Source organism: Cyclopterus lumpus, chromosome 7 (assembly GCF_009769545.1).
Source record: "Cyclopterus lumpus isolate fCycLum1 chromosome 7, fCycLum1.pri, whole genome shotgun sequence".
NCBI classification, from domain to species: domain Eukaryota; kingdom Metazoa; phylum Chordata; class Actinopteri; order Perciformes; family Cyclopteridae; genus Cyclopterus; species Cyclopterus lumpus.
Window position 1 is genome coordinate 25,063,427 of NC_046972.1, and position 12,500 is coordinate 25,075,926.

At 54.3% G+C, this 12,500-nt stretch overlaps 1 protein-coding gene across 1 annotated transcript in view; it reads right to left on the minus strand.

Moving 5' to 3' along the window:
- The window catches only part of plxna3 (plexin A3), an 84,501-nt gene that overhangs the window by 10,455 nt on the left and 61,546 nt on the right, over positions 1-12,500 (minus strand). Inside the window, exons 15-26 of the mRNA XM_034536304.1 lie at positions 12,464-12,500; positions 12,162-12,310; positions 10,767-10,887; positions 9,435-9,571; positions 9,175-9,345; positions 8,830-8,923; positions 8,415-8,534; positions 5,960-6,079; positions 4,161-4,304; positions 2,027-2,261; positions 708-850; positions 233-388 (exon numbers count right to left, since the gene is read on the minus strand). The exon at positions 12,464-12,500 is cut by the window's right edge and continues 154 nt beyond it. Coding sequence (XP_034392195.1) covers positions 233-388; positions 708-850; positions 2,027-2,261; positions 4,161-4,304; positions 5,960-6,079; positions 8,415-8,534; positions 8,830-8,923; positions 9,175-9,345; positions 9,435-9,571; positions 10,767-10,887; positions 12,162-12,310; positions 12,464-12,500 — 1,627 coding nt within the window. The remainder of the gene's footprint in view (positions 1-232; positions 389-707; positions 851-2,026; positions 2,262-4,160; positions 4,305-5,959; positions 6,080-8,414; positions 8,535-8,829; positions 8,924-9,174; positions 9,346-9,434; positions 9,572-10,766; positions 10,888-12,161; positions 12,311-12,463) is intronic.

Consider the following 12,500-nt stretch of genomic DNA (forward strand, 5'->3'; position numbering starts at 1 on the left):
AACTATTATCAACAGTTATAACCACCAACAAAAAATGTATTACATGTTAATAACACTTATCACTACCAACAAAACATCTATTAACTATTATCAACAGTTATAACCACCAACAAAACATCTATTAGATGTTATTAATACTTAAAACTACCTACAAAACAAGTATTACCTAAATTAAACATGTATTAACTGTTAATACATTGATGACACCTCTATTAACCACGTTAATCTTCACCTGCAGAGCCGCCATCAGCAGCGAGGCGACGTTCCCTCGGTCCCTCATGGAGAACGACCTCTGGGCCTCCAGCGTGTGGATGAAGGTCAACAGGAACATCTTGTTGTTCAGCAGCTGGCTGAAGAGACGCAGAGCTTTCTCCACGTTGGCCGGAGACTGGAGCAGATGGATCACTCATTATACTTATATTAACTATTATTATCTCTTTAAATTCCCTTTAAATATACAACATGTGAATCTATAGAAAGTTTTCAAAATATAAAATCAAAAAATATATACAGTATAAACAAAAGTGGATGACCTCGTATATATTTTAGAAAAATACCTAATTGAGAATTATATCTACTAAATTGGAGTTTAAGTAATATATATAATATTTAAATATAAATATATACACAAATATAAACAATAACATTTGACAATGAGCTAATAAATATGAATAACTAATAAATAATAAGTGATGATGTGTCCGTACGTCGAGCTCCTTGAGCACCGGGTGCTCCTCTATCCCGGGGAACATGACCCTCATGGTGTAGGTCCGGTACTCCAGCAAAGGGATCTTCACCCCGTCCATGTCGTTGGTCAGCTCCTGGATGTCAGTCTGCAGCTCTGCAAAGGCTGCAGGAGGAGGAGGAGGAGGGGGTGGGGGAGGAGGGGGAGGGAGGGAGGGAGAGGAGGGAGGAGGAGGAGGGGGTGGGGGAGGAGGGGGAGGAGGAGGAGGGAGAGGAGGGAGGGAGGGAGGGAGAGGAGGAGGAGGGAGGGAGGGAGAGTAGGGAGGAGGAGGAGGGAGGGAGGGAGAGGAGGGAGGAGGAGGAGGAGGGGGTGGGGGAGGAGGGGGAGGAGGAGGAGGGAGGGAGGGAGAGGAGGAGGAGGAGGAGGGAGGGAGGGAGGGGGAGGGAGGGAGGGAGGGAGAGTAGGGAGGAGGAGGAGGGAGGGAGGGGGAGGGAGGGAGGAGTAAGAGGAGGAGGAGGAGGAGGAGGGAGGGAGGGAGGGAGGGGGAGGGAGGGAGAGTAGGGAGGGAGGGAGGAGGAGGAGGAGGAGGGGAGGGAGGGAGGGAGGGAGAGGAGGAGGAGGAGGAGGAGGGAGGGAGGGAGGGGGAGGGAGGGAGGGAGGGAGGGAGGGAGGGAGGGAGGAAGGGAGGGAGGAGGAGGAGGAGGGGAGGGAGGGAGAGAGAGGAGGAGGAGGGAGGGAGGGAGGGGGAGGGAGGGAGAGTAGGGATGAGGAGGAGGGAGGGAGGGAGGGAGGGAGGAGGAAGAGGAGGAGGGAGGGAGGGGGAGGAGGGAAGGAGGAGGAGGGAAGGAGGGAGGAGAAGGAGGAGGAGGAGGAAACGTTGAAAATTGCGTGTTTTCTTTCAACAACCAGCAAAACTTTAGCGTTTATCAGACAGAAGGTTTTTAAAAAGATGTAATTATCGTTAGATTTCCATATTTCTGACGGCCCTTGAACACATCGTGTGTGACGAAAGCGGCCAAAAATAAATATTTCACTTTAATCGGATTAAATTCTGAGCTGACGTCATGATTGATTCACCCAATCAGAGAAACTTTAACTGAACTTCAGGAAGTGAACAGGAAGTCTGGTTCTACTTCCTGGTGGTTCTGGTGGTTCTGGTTCTATAGACGACTTTATAGAAAAGATCAAATCAATACGACGGGAGACAGAAACACGTCCATAAACTGCTCTGAGGTCAGCGGGTCGAGCCCCCAGAACGACAGGACTCCCGTAGACCCTCATCCAGTAGAAACACCACCACACGGGGTCCGGGTCTTCGTCCCGCCGGACCTCGGCACTCACCCTCCTTGCACTCCAGAGCCACCCGGCTCTCCAGGTTGTCCATCTGCAGCTGGAGGCGCTTCAGCGTCCGGTCGGCGTCGCGCGTCTTCCTCTTGTAGGCGATGAGCACGGCGATGATGGCGATGAGCAGCACGCCGCCGCCAGCCCCGATGCCGATGATGGCGGGCAGCGTCAGGGCGCTGTCGGAGTAGATGTGGAGCGTACCGGGGAAGTACTCCAGACCGCCAACGAGGATCTGCAGACACCACGGGGAACACCAACTTCAGGGAAACCTCTGCTTCATGTGTTACAGCTGCATTCTCTCTCCTGACCACCAGGGGGCGACTCCTCTGGTTGTATAGAAGTCTATGCTTCATGTGTTAAAGCTGCATTCTCTCTCCTGACCACCAGGGGGCGACTCCTCTGGTTGTATAGAAGTCTATGCTTCATGTGTTAAAGCTGCATTCTCTCTCCTGACCACCAGGGGGCGACTCCTCTGGTTGTATAGAAGTCTATGCTTCATGTGTTAAAGCTGCATTCTCTCTCCTGACCACCAGGGGGCGACTCCTCTGGTTGTATAGAAGTCTATGCTTCATGTGTTAAAGCTGCATTCTCTCTCCTGACCACCAGGGGGCGACTCCTCTGGTTGTATAGAAGTCTATGCTTCATGTGTTAAAGCTGCATTCTCTCTCCTGACCACCAGGGGGCGACTCCTCTGGTTGTATAGAAGTCTATGCTTCATGTGTTAAAGCTGCATTCTCTCTCCTGACCACCGGGGGGCGACTCCTCTGGTTGTATAGAAGTCTTTGCTTCATGTGTTTTAATGTTCTATTAAAGAGTTTCTCTTTCAGGTCGTAAACATCGACTATAAAAACAATCTGATTAATTAATGATGAAGATTCATCAGATCATTAATTCATGAGGAGGAGAACAACAAGATGAAGAAGAGAAGAAGAAGAAAAGGAAGAGAAGAAGAAGAAGAACCAACACGACATTCCGTATTGATGAGTAATCAATACTTTAAATAATGTATCAATAGTTTGTCTGTTCACTCTTTTCCCTTTGAACATCTGTGTGTAGGTGTGTGTGTGTGTGTGTGTAGGTGTGTGTGTGTGTGTGTGTGTAGGTGTGTGTGTGTGTAGGTGTGTGTAGGTGTGTGTGTAGGTGTGTGTGTGTGTGTGTGTAGGTGTGTGTGTGTAGGTGTGTGTGTGTGTGCGTGTGTGTGTGTAGGTGTGTGTGTGTAGGTGTGTGTGTGTGTGTGTGTAGGTGTGTGTGTGTAGGTGTGTGTGTGTGTGCGTGTGTGTGTGTAGGTGTGTGTGTAGGTGTGTGTGTAGGTGTGTGTGTGTGTGTGTGTGTAGGTGTGTGTGTGTGTGTAGGTGTGTGTGTAGGTGTGTGTGTGTGTGTGTGTGTAGGTGTGTGTGTGTGTGTAGGTGTGTGTGTGTGTGTGTGTAGGTGTGTGTGTGTGTGCATCACTCTCTGATCTGTGACATCAGACCAATTACCCATGATCCCCTGCGGCTGCATTTAATGACTTTCACCTTTATAAAGATCCTTCCTCACCTCCTCTTCTTTCCTCACCACCTCCTCCTCTTTCCTCACCTCCTCCTCTTTCCTCACCACCTCCTCCTCTTTCCTCACCTCCTCTTCTTTCCTCACCACCTCCTCCTCTTTCCTCACCACCTCTTCTTTCCTCACCACCTCCTCTTTCCTCACCTCCTCCTCTTTCCTCACCACCACCTCTTCTTTTCTCACCTCCTCACCACCTCCTCTTTCCTCACCTCCTCTTCCTTCCTCACCACCTCCTCTTTCCTCACCTCCTCCTCTTTCCTCACCACCACCTCTTCTTTCCTCACCTCCTCTTCCTTCCTCACCTCCTCCTCTTTCCTCACCACTTCCTCTTCCTTCCTCACCTCCTCTTCTTTTCTCACCTCCTCACCTCCTCCTCTTTCCTCACCTCCTCCTCTTCCTTCCTCACCTCCTCTTCCTTCCTCACCTCCTCTTCCTTACTCACCTCCTCTTCCTTACTCACCTCCTCTTCCTTACTCACCTCCTCCTCTTTCCTCTGAAGCGTCTGAACCGTTAACCAATCAGGTTTGAGAACCTCCGACAAGTGGAGCAAGCAGAGAGGGGGCGGGGCTAAGCTCCCGTCACTCACCAGGACTCGCTGTTCTCCGGTGAGATCCGGCGAATCACAGAGCAGCTGGTTCTCCGACACGGTGAGCAGACAAGGAGCTCCTCCAATCAGAACGGTGTAATTCAGACGAGCGTTCCCCGGAGCCGCAGGGATCAGGTTCTTACCCTGGAGACAAGAGACTGTTAGGAGGAGGAGGAGGAAGGAGGAGGAGGAGGAGGGAGGAGGAGGGAGGAGGAGGAGGAAGGAGGAGAGAAGGAGGAGGAGAGGAGAGGAGAGGAGGGGGAGGAGGAGGAAGGAGGAAGGAGGAGGATGAGGATGAGGAGAGGAGGGGGAGGAGGAGAGGAGGAGAGGAGGAGAGGAGGAGGAGGAGGAAGAGGAAGGAGGAGGAGGAGAGGAGAGGAGGAGGAGCAGGAGGAGGAGGAGGATGAGGAGAGGAGGGGGAGGAGGAGGAAGGAGGAGGATGAGGATGAGGAGAGGAGGGGGAGGAGGAGAGGAGGAGAGGAGGAGAGGAGGAGGAGGAGGAAGAGGAAGGAGGAGGAGGAGAGGAGAGGAGAGGAGAGGAGGAGGAGGAGAGGAGGAGGAGCAAGAGAAGGAAGAGAGGAGGAGAGGAGGAGGAGCAAGAGGAGTTAGGAGGAGGAGGAGGAGGAGGAAGGAGGAGGAGGGAGGAGGAGGAGGAAGGAGGAGGAGGAGAGAAGGAGGAGGAGGAGGAGGAAGAAGGAGGAGGAAGGAGGAGGAGGAAGAGGAAGGAGGAGGAGGAGGAAGGAGGAGGAAGAGGAAGGAGGAGGAGGAAGGAGGAGGAGGAAGAGGAAGGAGGAGGAGGAGAGAAGGAGGAGGAAGGAGGAGGAGAGGAGAGGAGAGGAGGAGGAGGAGGAAGGAGGAAGAGGAAGGAGGAGGAAGGAGGAGGAAGAGGAGGAGGAGGAGGAGGAGGAGGAAGGAGGAGGAGGAGGAGGGAGGAGGAGGAGGAAGGAGGAGAGAAGGAGGAGGAGAGGAGAGGAGAGGAGGGGGAGGAGGAGGAAAGAGGAAGGAGGAGGATGAGGATGAGGAGAGGAGGGGGAGGAGGAGAGGAGGAGAGGAGGAGAGGAGGAGGAGGAGGAAGAGGAAGGAGGAGGAGGAGAGGAGAGGAGGAGGAGCAGGAGGAGGAGGAGGATGAGGAGAGGAGGGGGAGGAGGAGGAAGGAGGAAGGAGGAGGATGAGGAGAGGAGGGGGAGGAGGAGAGGAGGAGAGGAGGAGAGGAGGAGGAGGAGGAAGAGGAAGGAGGAGGAGGAGAGGAGAGGAGGAGGAGGAGGAGAGGAGGAGGAGCAAGAGGAGGAAGAGAGGAGGAGCAAGAGGAGTTAGGAGGAGGAGGAGGAGGAGGAAGGAGGAGGAGGAGAGAAGGAGGAGGAGAGGAGAGGAGGAGGAGGAGGAGGAGGAAGAAGGAGGAGGAAGGAGGAGGAGGAAGAGGAAGGAGGAGGAGGAGGAAGGAGGAGGAAGAGGAAGGAGGAGGAAGGAGGAGGAGGAAGAGGAAGGAGGAGGAGGAGAGAAGGAGGAGGAAGGAGGAGGAAGGAGGAAGAGGAAGGAGGAGGAAGGAGGAGGAAGAGGAGGAGGAGGATGAGGAGGAGGAAGGAGGAGGAAGGAGGAGGAGGATGAGGAGAGGAGGGGGAGGGAGGAGGGAGGAGGAGGAGCAGGAGGAAGAGGAGGAGGAACAGGAGGAAGAGGAGCATGAGGAAGAGGAGGAGGAGGAGGAGGAGGAGGAGCAGGAGGAAGAGGAGGAGGAGGAGGAAGGAGGAAGGAGGGAGGGAGGGTGGAGGAGGAGGAAGAGGAGGTGGAGGAGTTTTACTCACCTTGAGGATGATGGGTGACCCCGGTTTGACCTCCAGGATCCCAGAGTTACCCAAGGGGTCAAAGGTCGGGTTAGGGTAATGTGTGAAGGGGGTGGAGTTCAGGACCAGCAGAGAGGAGACCTGGACCAGAACATCAGGGACTGAGTACAACTGGTGTGTGTGTGTGTGTGTGTGTGTGGTGTGTGTGTCTCTGTGTATGTGTGTGTGTGTGTGTGTGTGTGTGTGTGTGTGTGGTGTGTGTGTCTCTGTGTATGTGTGTGTGTGTGTGTGTGTGTCTCTGTGTGTGTGTGTGTGTGTGTGTGTGTCTCTGTGTGTGTGTGTGTGTGTGGTGTGTGTGTGTCTCTGTGTGTGTGTGTGTGTGTGTGTGTGTCTCTGTGTATGTGTGTGTCTCTGTGTGTGTGTGTGTGGTGTGTGTGTGTCTCTGTGTGTGTGTGTGTGTGTGTGTGTGTCTCTGTGTATGTGTGTGTGGTGTGTGTGTCTCTGTGTATGTGTGTGTGTGTGTGTGTCTCTGTGTATGTGTGTGTGGTGTGTGTGTCTCTGTGTATGTGTGTGTGTGTGTGTGTCTCTGTGTGTGTGTGTGTGTGTGTGTCTCTGTGTATGTGTGTGTGTGTCTTTGTGTGCGTGTGTCTCTGTGTATGTGTGTGTGTGTGTCTCTGTGTGTGTGTGTGTGTGTGTCTCTGTGTATGTGTGTGTGTGTCTTTGTGTGCGTGTGTCTCTGTGTATGTGCGTGTGTGGTGTGTGTGTGTCTCTGTGTGTGTGTCTTTGTGTGTGTGTGTGTCTTTGTGTGTGTGTGTGTCTCTGTGTATGTGTGTGTGTGTGTCTCTGTGTGTGTGTGTTTGTGTGTGTGTGTCTCTGTGTGTGTGTGTTTGTGTGTCTCTGTGTGTGTGTGTGTTTGTGTGTGTGTCTGTGTGTGTGTGTGTTTGTGTGTCTCTGTGTATGTGTGTGTGTCTTTGTGTGTGTGTGTGTTTGTGTGTGTGTCTTTGTGTGTGTGTGTGTCTTTGTGTGTGTGTGTTTGTGTGTGTGTCTGTGTGTGTGTGTGTTTGTGTGTCTCTGTGTGTGTGTGTGTTTGTGTGTGTGTGTGTTTGTGTGTCTCTGTATGTGTGTGTGTGTGTTTGTGTGTGTGTCTTTGTGTGTGTGTGTGTGTCTTTGTGTGTGTGTGTTTGTGTGTGTGTCTCTGTGTGTGTGTGTTTGTGTGTGTGTCTTTGTGTGTGTGTGTGTCTCTGTGTGTGTGTGTGTTTGTGTGTGTGTGTGTCTCTGTGTGTGTGTGTTTGTGTGTGTGTCTTTGTGTGTGTGTGTGTCTTTGTGTGTGTGTGTTTGTGTGTGTGTCTTTGTGTGTGTGTGTGTCTCTGTGTCTCTGTGTGTTTGTGTGTCTCTGTGTATGTGTGTGTGTGTGTGTTTGTGTGTGTATGTGTGTGTGTGTGTCTCTGTGTGTGTGTGTGTGTTTGTGTGTGTGTCTTTGTGTGTGTGTGTGTCTTTGTGTGTGTGTGTGTCTCTGTGTGTGTGTGTGTGTGTGTGTTTGTGTGTGTGTGTTTGTGTGTGTGTCTCTGTGTGTGTGTGTGTCTCTGTGTATGTGTGTGTGTGTGTCTCTGTGTGTGTGTGTCTCTGTGTATGTGTGTGTGTGTGTCTCTGTGTGTGTGTGTGTCTCTGTGTATGTGTGTGTGTGTCTCTGTGTGTGTGTGTTTGTGTGTCTCTGTGTATGTGTGTGTGTGTGTCTCTGTGTGTGTGTGTGTGTGTGTGTCTCTGTGTATGTGTGTGTGTGTGTCTCTGTGTGTGTGTGTGTGTGTGTGTGTCTCTGTGTATGTGTGTGTGTGTGTCTCTGTGTGTGTGTGTGTCTCTGTGTATGTGTGTGTGTGTGTCTCTGTGTATGTGTGTGTGTGTGTCTCTGTGTGTGTGTGTTTGTGTGTGTGTCTCTGTGTGTGTGTGTTTGTGTGTCTCTGTGTGTGTGTGTGTCTCTGTGTATGTGTGTGTGTCTCTGTGTGTGTGTGTGTGTGTGTGTCTCTGTGTATGTGTGTGTGTGTGTCTCTGTGTGTGTGTGTGTCTCTGTGTGTGTGTGTTTGTGTGTCTCTGTGTGTGTGTGTGTCTCTGTGTATGTGTGTGTGTGTGTCTCTGTGTGTGTGTGTTTGTGTGTCTCTGTGTATGTGTGTGTGTGTGTCTTTGTGTGTGTGTGTTTGTGTGTGTGTCTCTGTGTATGTGTGTGTGTGTGTCTCTGTGTGTGTGTGTGTCTCTGTGTATGTGTGTGTGTGTGTCTCTGTGTGTGTGTGTGTCTCTGTGTATGTGTGTGTGTGTGTCTCTGTCTCTGTGTGTGTCTCTGTGTATGTGTGTGTCTCTGTCTCTGTGTGTGTGTGTGTCTCTGTCTCTGTGTATGTGTGTGTCTCTGTCTCTGTGTATGTGTGTGTCTCTGTGTATGTGTGTGTCTCTGTGTATGTGTGTCTCTGTGTCTCTGTGTTTGTGTTACCTGGTCAAAGATGAATCCAAACTCATCCGGTCTCAGCGCCCCCTCTGGTGGTTCTGGTTTCCCGTAAACTAAACCTGGAGCCAAACACGTCATCGTGCTGTCGTTGACTAGAGAACAGAACTAGAAGACAAACAGAGGTCGTTGTTGTTGTTGTTTATTTCTCTTCATAATTAAATATCTGGTATATCTTGTTACTCTGAAGTGGAGCATTCAAAACCAGAACATTAAAATATGATTGTGTTTCTCTCTCTCTTCCTGTTTATCTCCCCGTGACCCCTGAGCTGTGACCCCGTGACCCCTGAGCTGTGACCCCGTGACCCCTCAGCTGTGACCCCGTGACCCCTCAGCTGTGACCCCGTGACCCCTGAGCTGTGACCCCGTGACCCCTCAGCTGTGACCCCGTGACCCCTCTTACGTTATTGGTCTCCACTCCGCCGTACTTGGCTCTGACTTTGGGCTCCTGGATGGTCAGCAGGTTGGTTCCTGTCACGGTTATCACCGTGCTGCCACTGCACGCACACACACACACACACACACACACACACACACACACACACACACACACACACACACACACACACACACACACACACACACACACACACACACACACACACACACACACACACACACACACACACACACACACACACACACACACACACACACACACACACACACACACACACACACACACTCAGTCAGCGTCCAGATCAATACTCTAGATGATCGTGTGATTGGCCCTCGGGGGGATCCATACTTGAGGATGGTCCAGTTGGGCTCGATGCTGGAGACGGTCGGGTCCTCGGTGAAGACGTATCTGACCTCCGAGCTCGTCACCTCGGCCTTGTCAATCATCAGGCGGATGGGGGCGGGGCCAGGGCCCGACTGGGAGGCGGGCGTTATGCAGATGATCTCCCGATTGGTCCTCCTGGGGGGCGGGCAGAGAGGGTATTGATGAATGCGATCGATGGATCGGTAACACGGGGGCCGACGGGGGCCGACGGGGGCGGGACTCACTTGACGAACAGACACTCCTCCTTATCGAGGAGGACCACCACGGAGCTGCCGGCCGCCAGGTTACGACCCGTCACCGTCAGGCGGGTCCCCCCAGAGACCGGACCCCTCTCTGGGTGGACCCGGAAGAAGACCGGGGTCTGGAGGAGGAGGGAAAGGAGGGGGAGGAGGGAGAGGAGGGAGAGGAGGAGGAGGAGGAGGAGGAGGGAGAGGAGAGAGGAGGAGGAGGAGGAGGGAGAGGAGGAGGAGGAGGAGGAGGAGGAGGGAGAGGAGGAGGAGGAGGAGGAGGAGGGAGAGGAGAGGGGAGGAGGAGGAGGAGGAGGGAGAGAAGGAGGGAGAGGAGGAGGAGGAGGAGGAGGGGGAGGAGGAGGGAGAGGAGGAGGAGGAGGAGGGAGAGGAGAGAGGAGGAGGAGGAGGAGGGAGAGAAGGAGGGAGAGGAGGAGGAGGAGGAGGAGGAGGGGGAGGAGGAGGAGGAGGAGGAGGAGGGAGAGGAGGAGGAGGAGGAGGAGGAGGGAGAGGAGAGAGGAGAGAGGAGGAGGAGGGAGAGGAGAGGGAGAGAGGAGGAAGAGAAGGAGGGAGAGGAGGAGGAGGAGGAGGAAGAGGGGGAAGAGGAGGAGGAGGAGGAGGGAGAGGAGGAGGAGGAGGAGGAGGAGGAGGAGGGAGAGGAGAGAGGAGGAGGAGGAGGAGGGAGAGGAGTGGGGAGGAGGAGGAGGAGGGAGAGAAGGAGGGAGAGGAGGAGGAGGAGGAGGAGGGGGAGGAGGGGGAGGAGGAGAGGAGGAGAGGAGGAGGAGGAGGAGGAGGGGGAGAGGAGAGAGGAGGAGGAGGAGGAGGGAGAGGAGAGGGGAGGAGGAGGAGGAGGAGGGAGAGAAGGAGGGAGAGGAGGAGGGAGAGGAGAGAGGAGGAGGAGGGGGAGGAGGAGGAGGGAAAGGAGGGGGAGGAGGAGGAGGAGGGGGAGGAGGAGGGAGAGGAGGAGGAGGAGGGAGAGGAGAGGGGAGGAGGGAGAGGAGAGAGGAGGAGGAGGAGGAGGAGGAGGAGGAGGAGGAGGAGGAGGGAGAGGAGGAGGAGGAGGAGGAGGAGGAGGAAGGGGAGGGAGAGGAGGGAGAGGAGGAGGAGGAGGGAGAGGAGGAGGGGGAGGAGGGAGAGGAGGAGGAGGGAGAGGAGGAGGAGAGAAGGGTAACAGTGAATATTGATTATTGATATCAGCTCTTCTTTCTTCTTCCACAAATAAAGTCTGTTTTTATTAGTTTAATATGAATTATTATAATATTGTTGAATACTATTTAATAACATGATGTCCTTAATATTCCTACATTATCCCTCAGGACTCAAACTCACCACGAAGGAGTACGTCTGCGTGGAGAGCGTTCGATACTCGGAGCTGCAGACGCCGATACAAAGCTCCACCGTACCGCCGGGGGAGTGAGGGAGGAGGGCCTCCGCCATGTCACACACGATCCTGAGGCAGGGAGACAGGAGAGAGTGAGACAGGCAGGGAGGGAGACAGGGAGGAGGGCCTCCGCCATGTCACACACGATCCTGAGGCAGGGAGACAGGAGAGAGTGAGACAGGCAGGGAGGGAGACAGGGAGGAGGGCCTCCGCCATGTCACACACGATCCTGAGGCAGGGAGACAGGAGAGAGTGAGACAGGCAGGGAGGGAGACAGGGAGGAGGGCCTCCGCCATGTCACACACGATCCTGAGGCAGGGAGACAGGAGAGAGTGAGACAGGCAGGGAGGGAGACAGGGAGGAGGGCCTCCGCCATGTCACACACGATCCTGAGGCAGGGAGACAGGAGAGAGTGAGACAGGCAGGGAGGGAGACAGGGAGGAGGGCCTCCGCCATGTCACACACGATCCTGAGGCAGGGAGACAGGAGAGAGTGAGACAGGCAGGGAGGGAGACAGGGAGGAGGGCCTCCGCCATGTCACACACGATCCTGAGGCAGGGAGACAGGAGAGAGTGAGACAGGCAGGGAGGGAGACAGGGAGGAGGGCCTCCGCCATGTCACACACGATCCTGAGGCAGGGAGACAGGAGAGAGTGAGACAGGCAGGGAGGGAGACAGGGAGGAGGGCCTCCGCCATGTCACACACGATCCTGAGGCAGGGAGACAGGAGAGAGTGAGACAGGCAGGGAGGGAGACAGGGAGGAGGGCCTCCGCCATGTCACACACGATCCTGAGGCAGGGAGACAGGAGAGAGTGAGACAGGCAGGGAGGGAGACAGGGAGGAGGGCCTCCGCCATGTCACACACGATCCTGAGGCAGGGAGACAGGAGAGAGTGAGACAGGCAGGGAGGGAGACAGGGAGGAGGGCCTCCGCCATGTCACACACGATCCTGAGGCAGGGAGACAGGAGAGAGTGAGACAGGCAGGGAGGGAGACAGGGAGGAGGGCCTCCGCCATGTCACACACGATCCTGAGGCAGGGAGACAGGAGAGAGTGAGACAGGCAGGGAGGGAGACAGGGAGGGAGTGAGGGAGAGAGACAGACAGACAGACAGACATGGAGACAGACAGACAGACATGCAGAGACAGACAGAGAGACAGACATGGAGACAGACAGACAGACATGCAGAGACAGACAGGCAGACAGAGACAGACATACAGACAGACAGGCAGGCAGGCAGACAGACAGACAGACATGCAGAGACAGACAGACAGACAGACACAGACAGACAGGCAGACAGAGACAGACAGACAGACAGACAGACAGACAGACAGGCAGACAGACCTCTCTGCGCTGATGTACTGGGAGGCCACTGGGTTGCAGCGGACTCCGGCCACCTGGACGTGAGAGATCTCCTTCACCTGCAGACCCAGGTTCTCCCCCTCAATGGTCACCCGGGTGCCCCCCTCACGAGGGCCGGTCAGGGGGTCAATCTGTGGGGGGGGGGGGGGGGGGGGGGGTATCAGTTACCAATAAATATGAATATAGATTTTTCAGATCGATACTGAAACAATAAATCGACGACGCTTCGTTTCCCGTCTTCGGCGTTCTGCCGGTGAGGAGGAGCCGCGGGTTCGATTCCCTACCTTGGTGATGCGCGGGTGGCTGCAGCGCAGGTTGTGC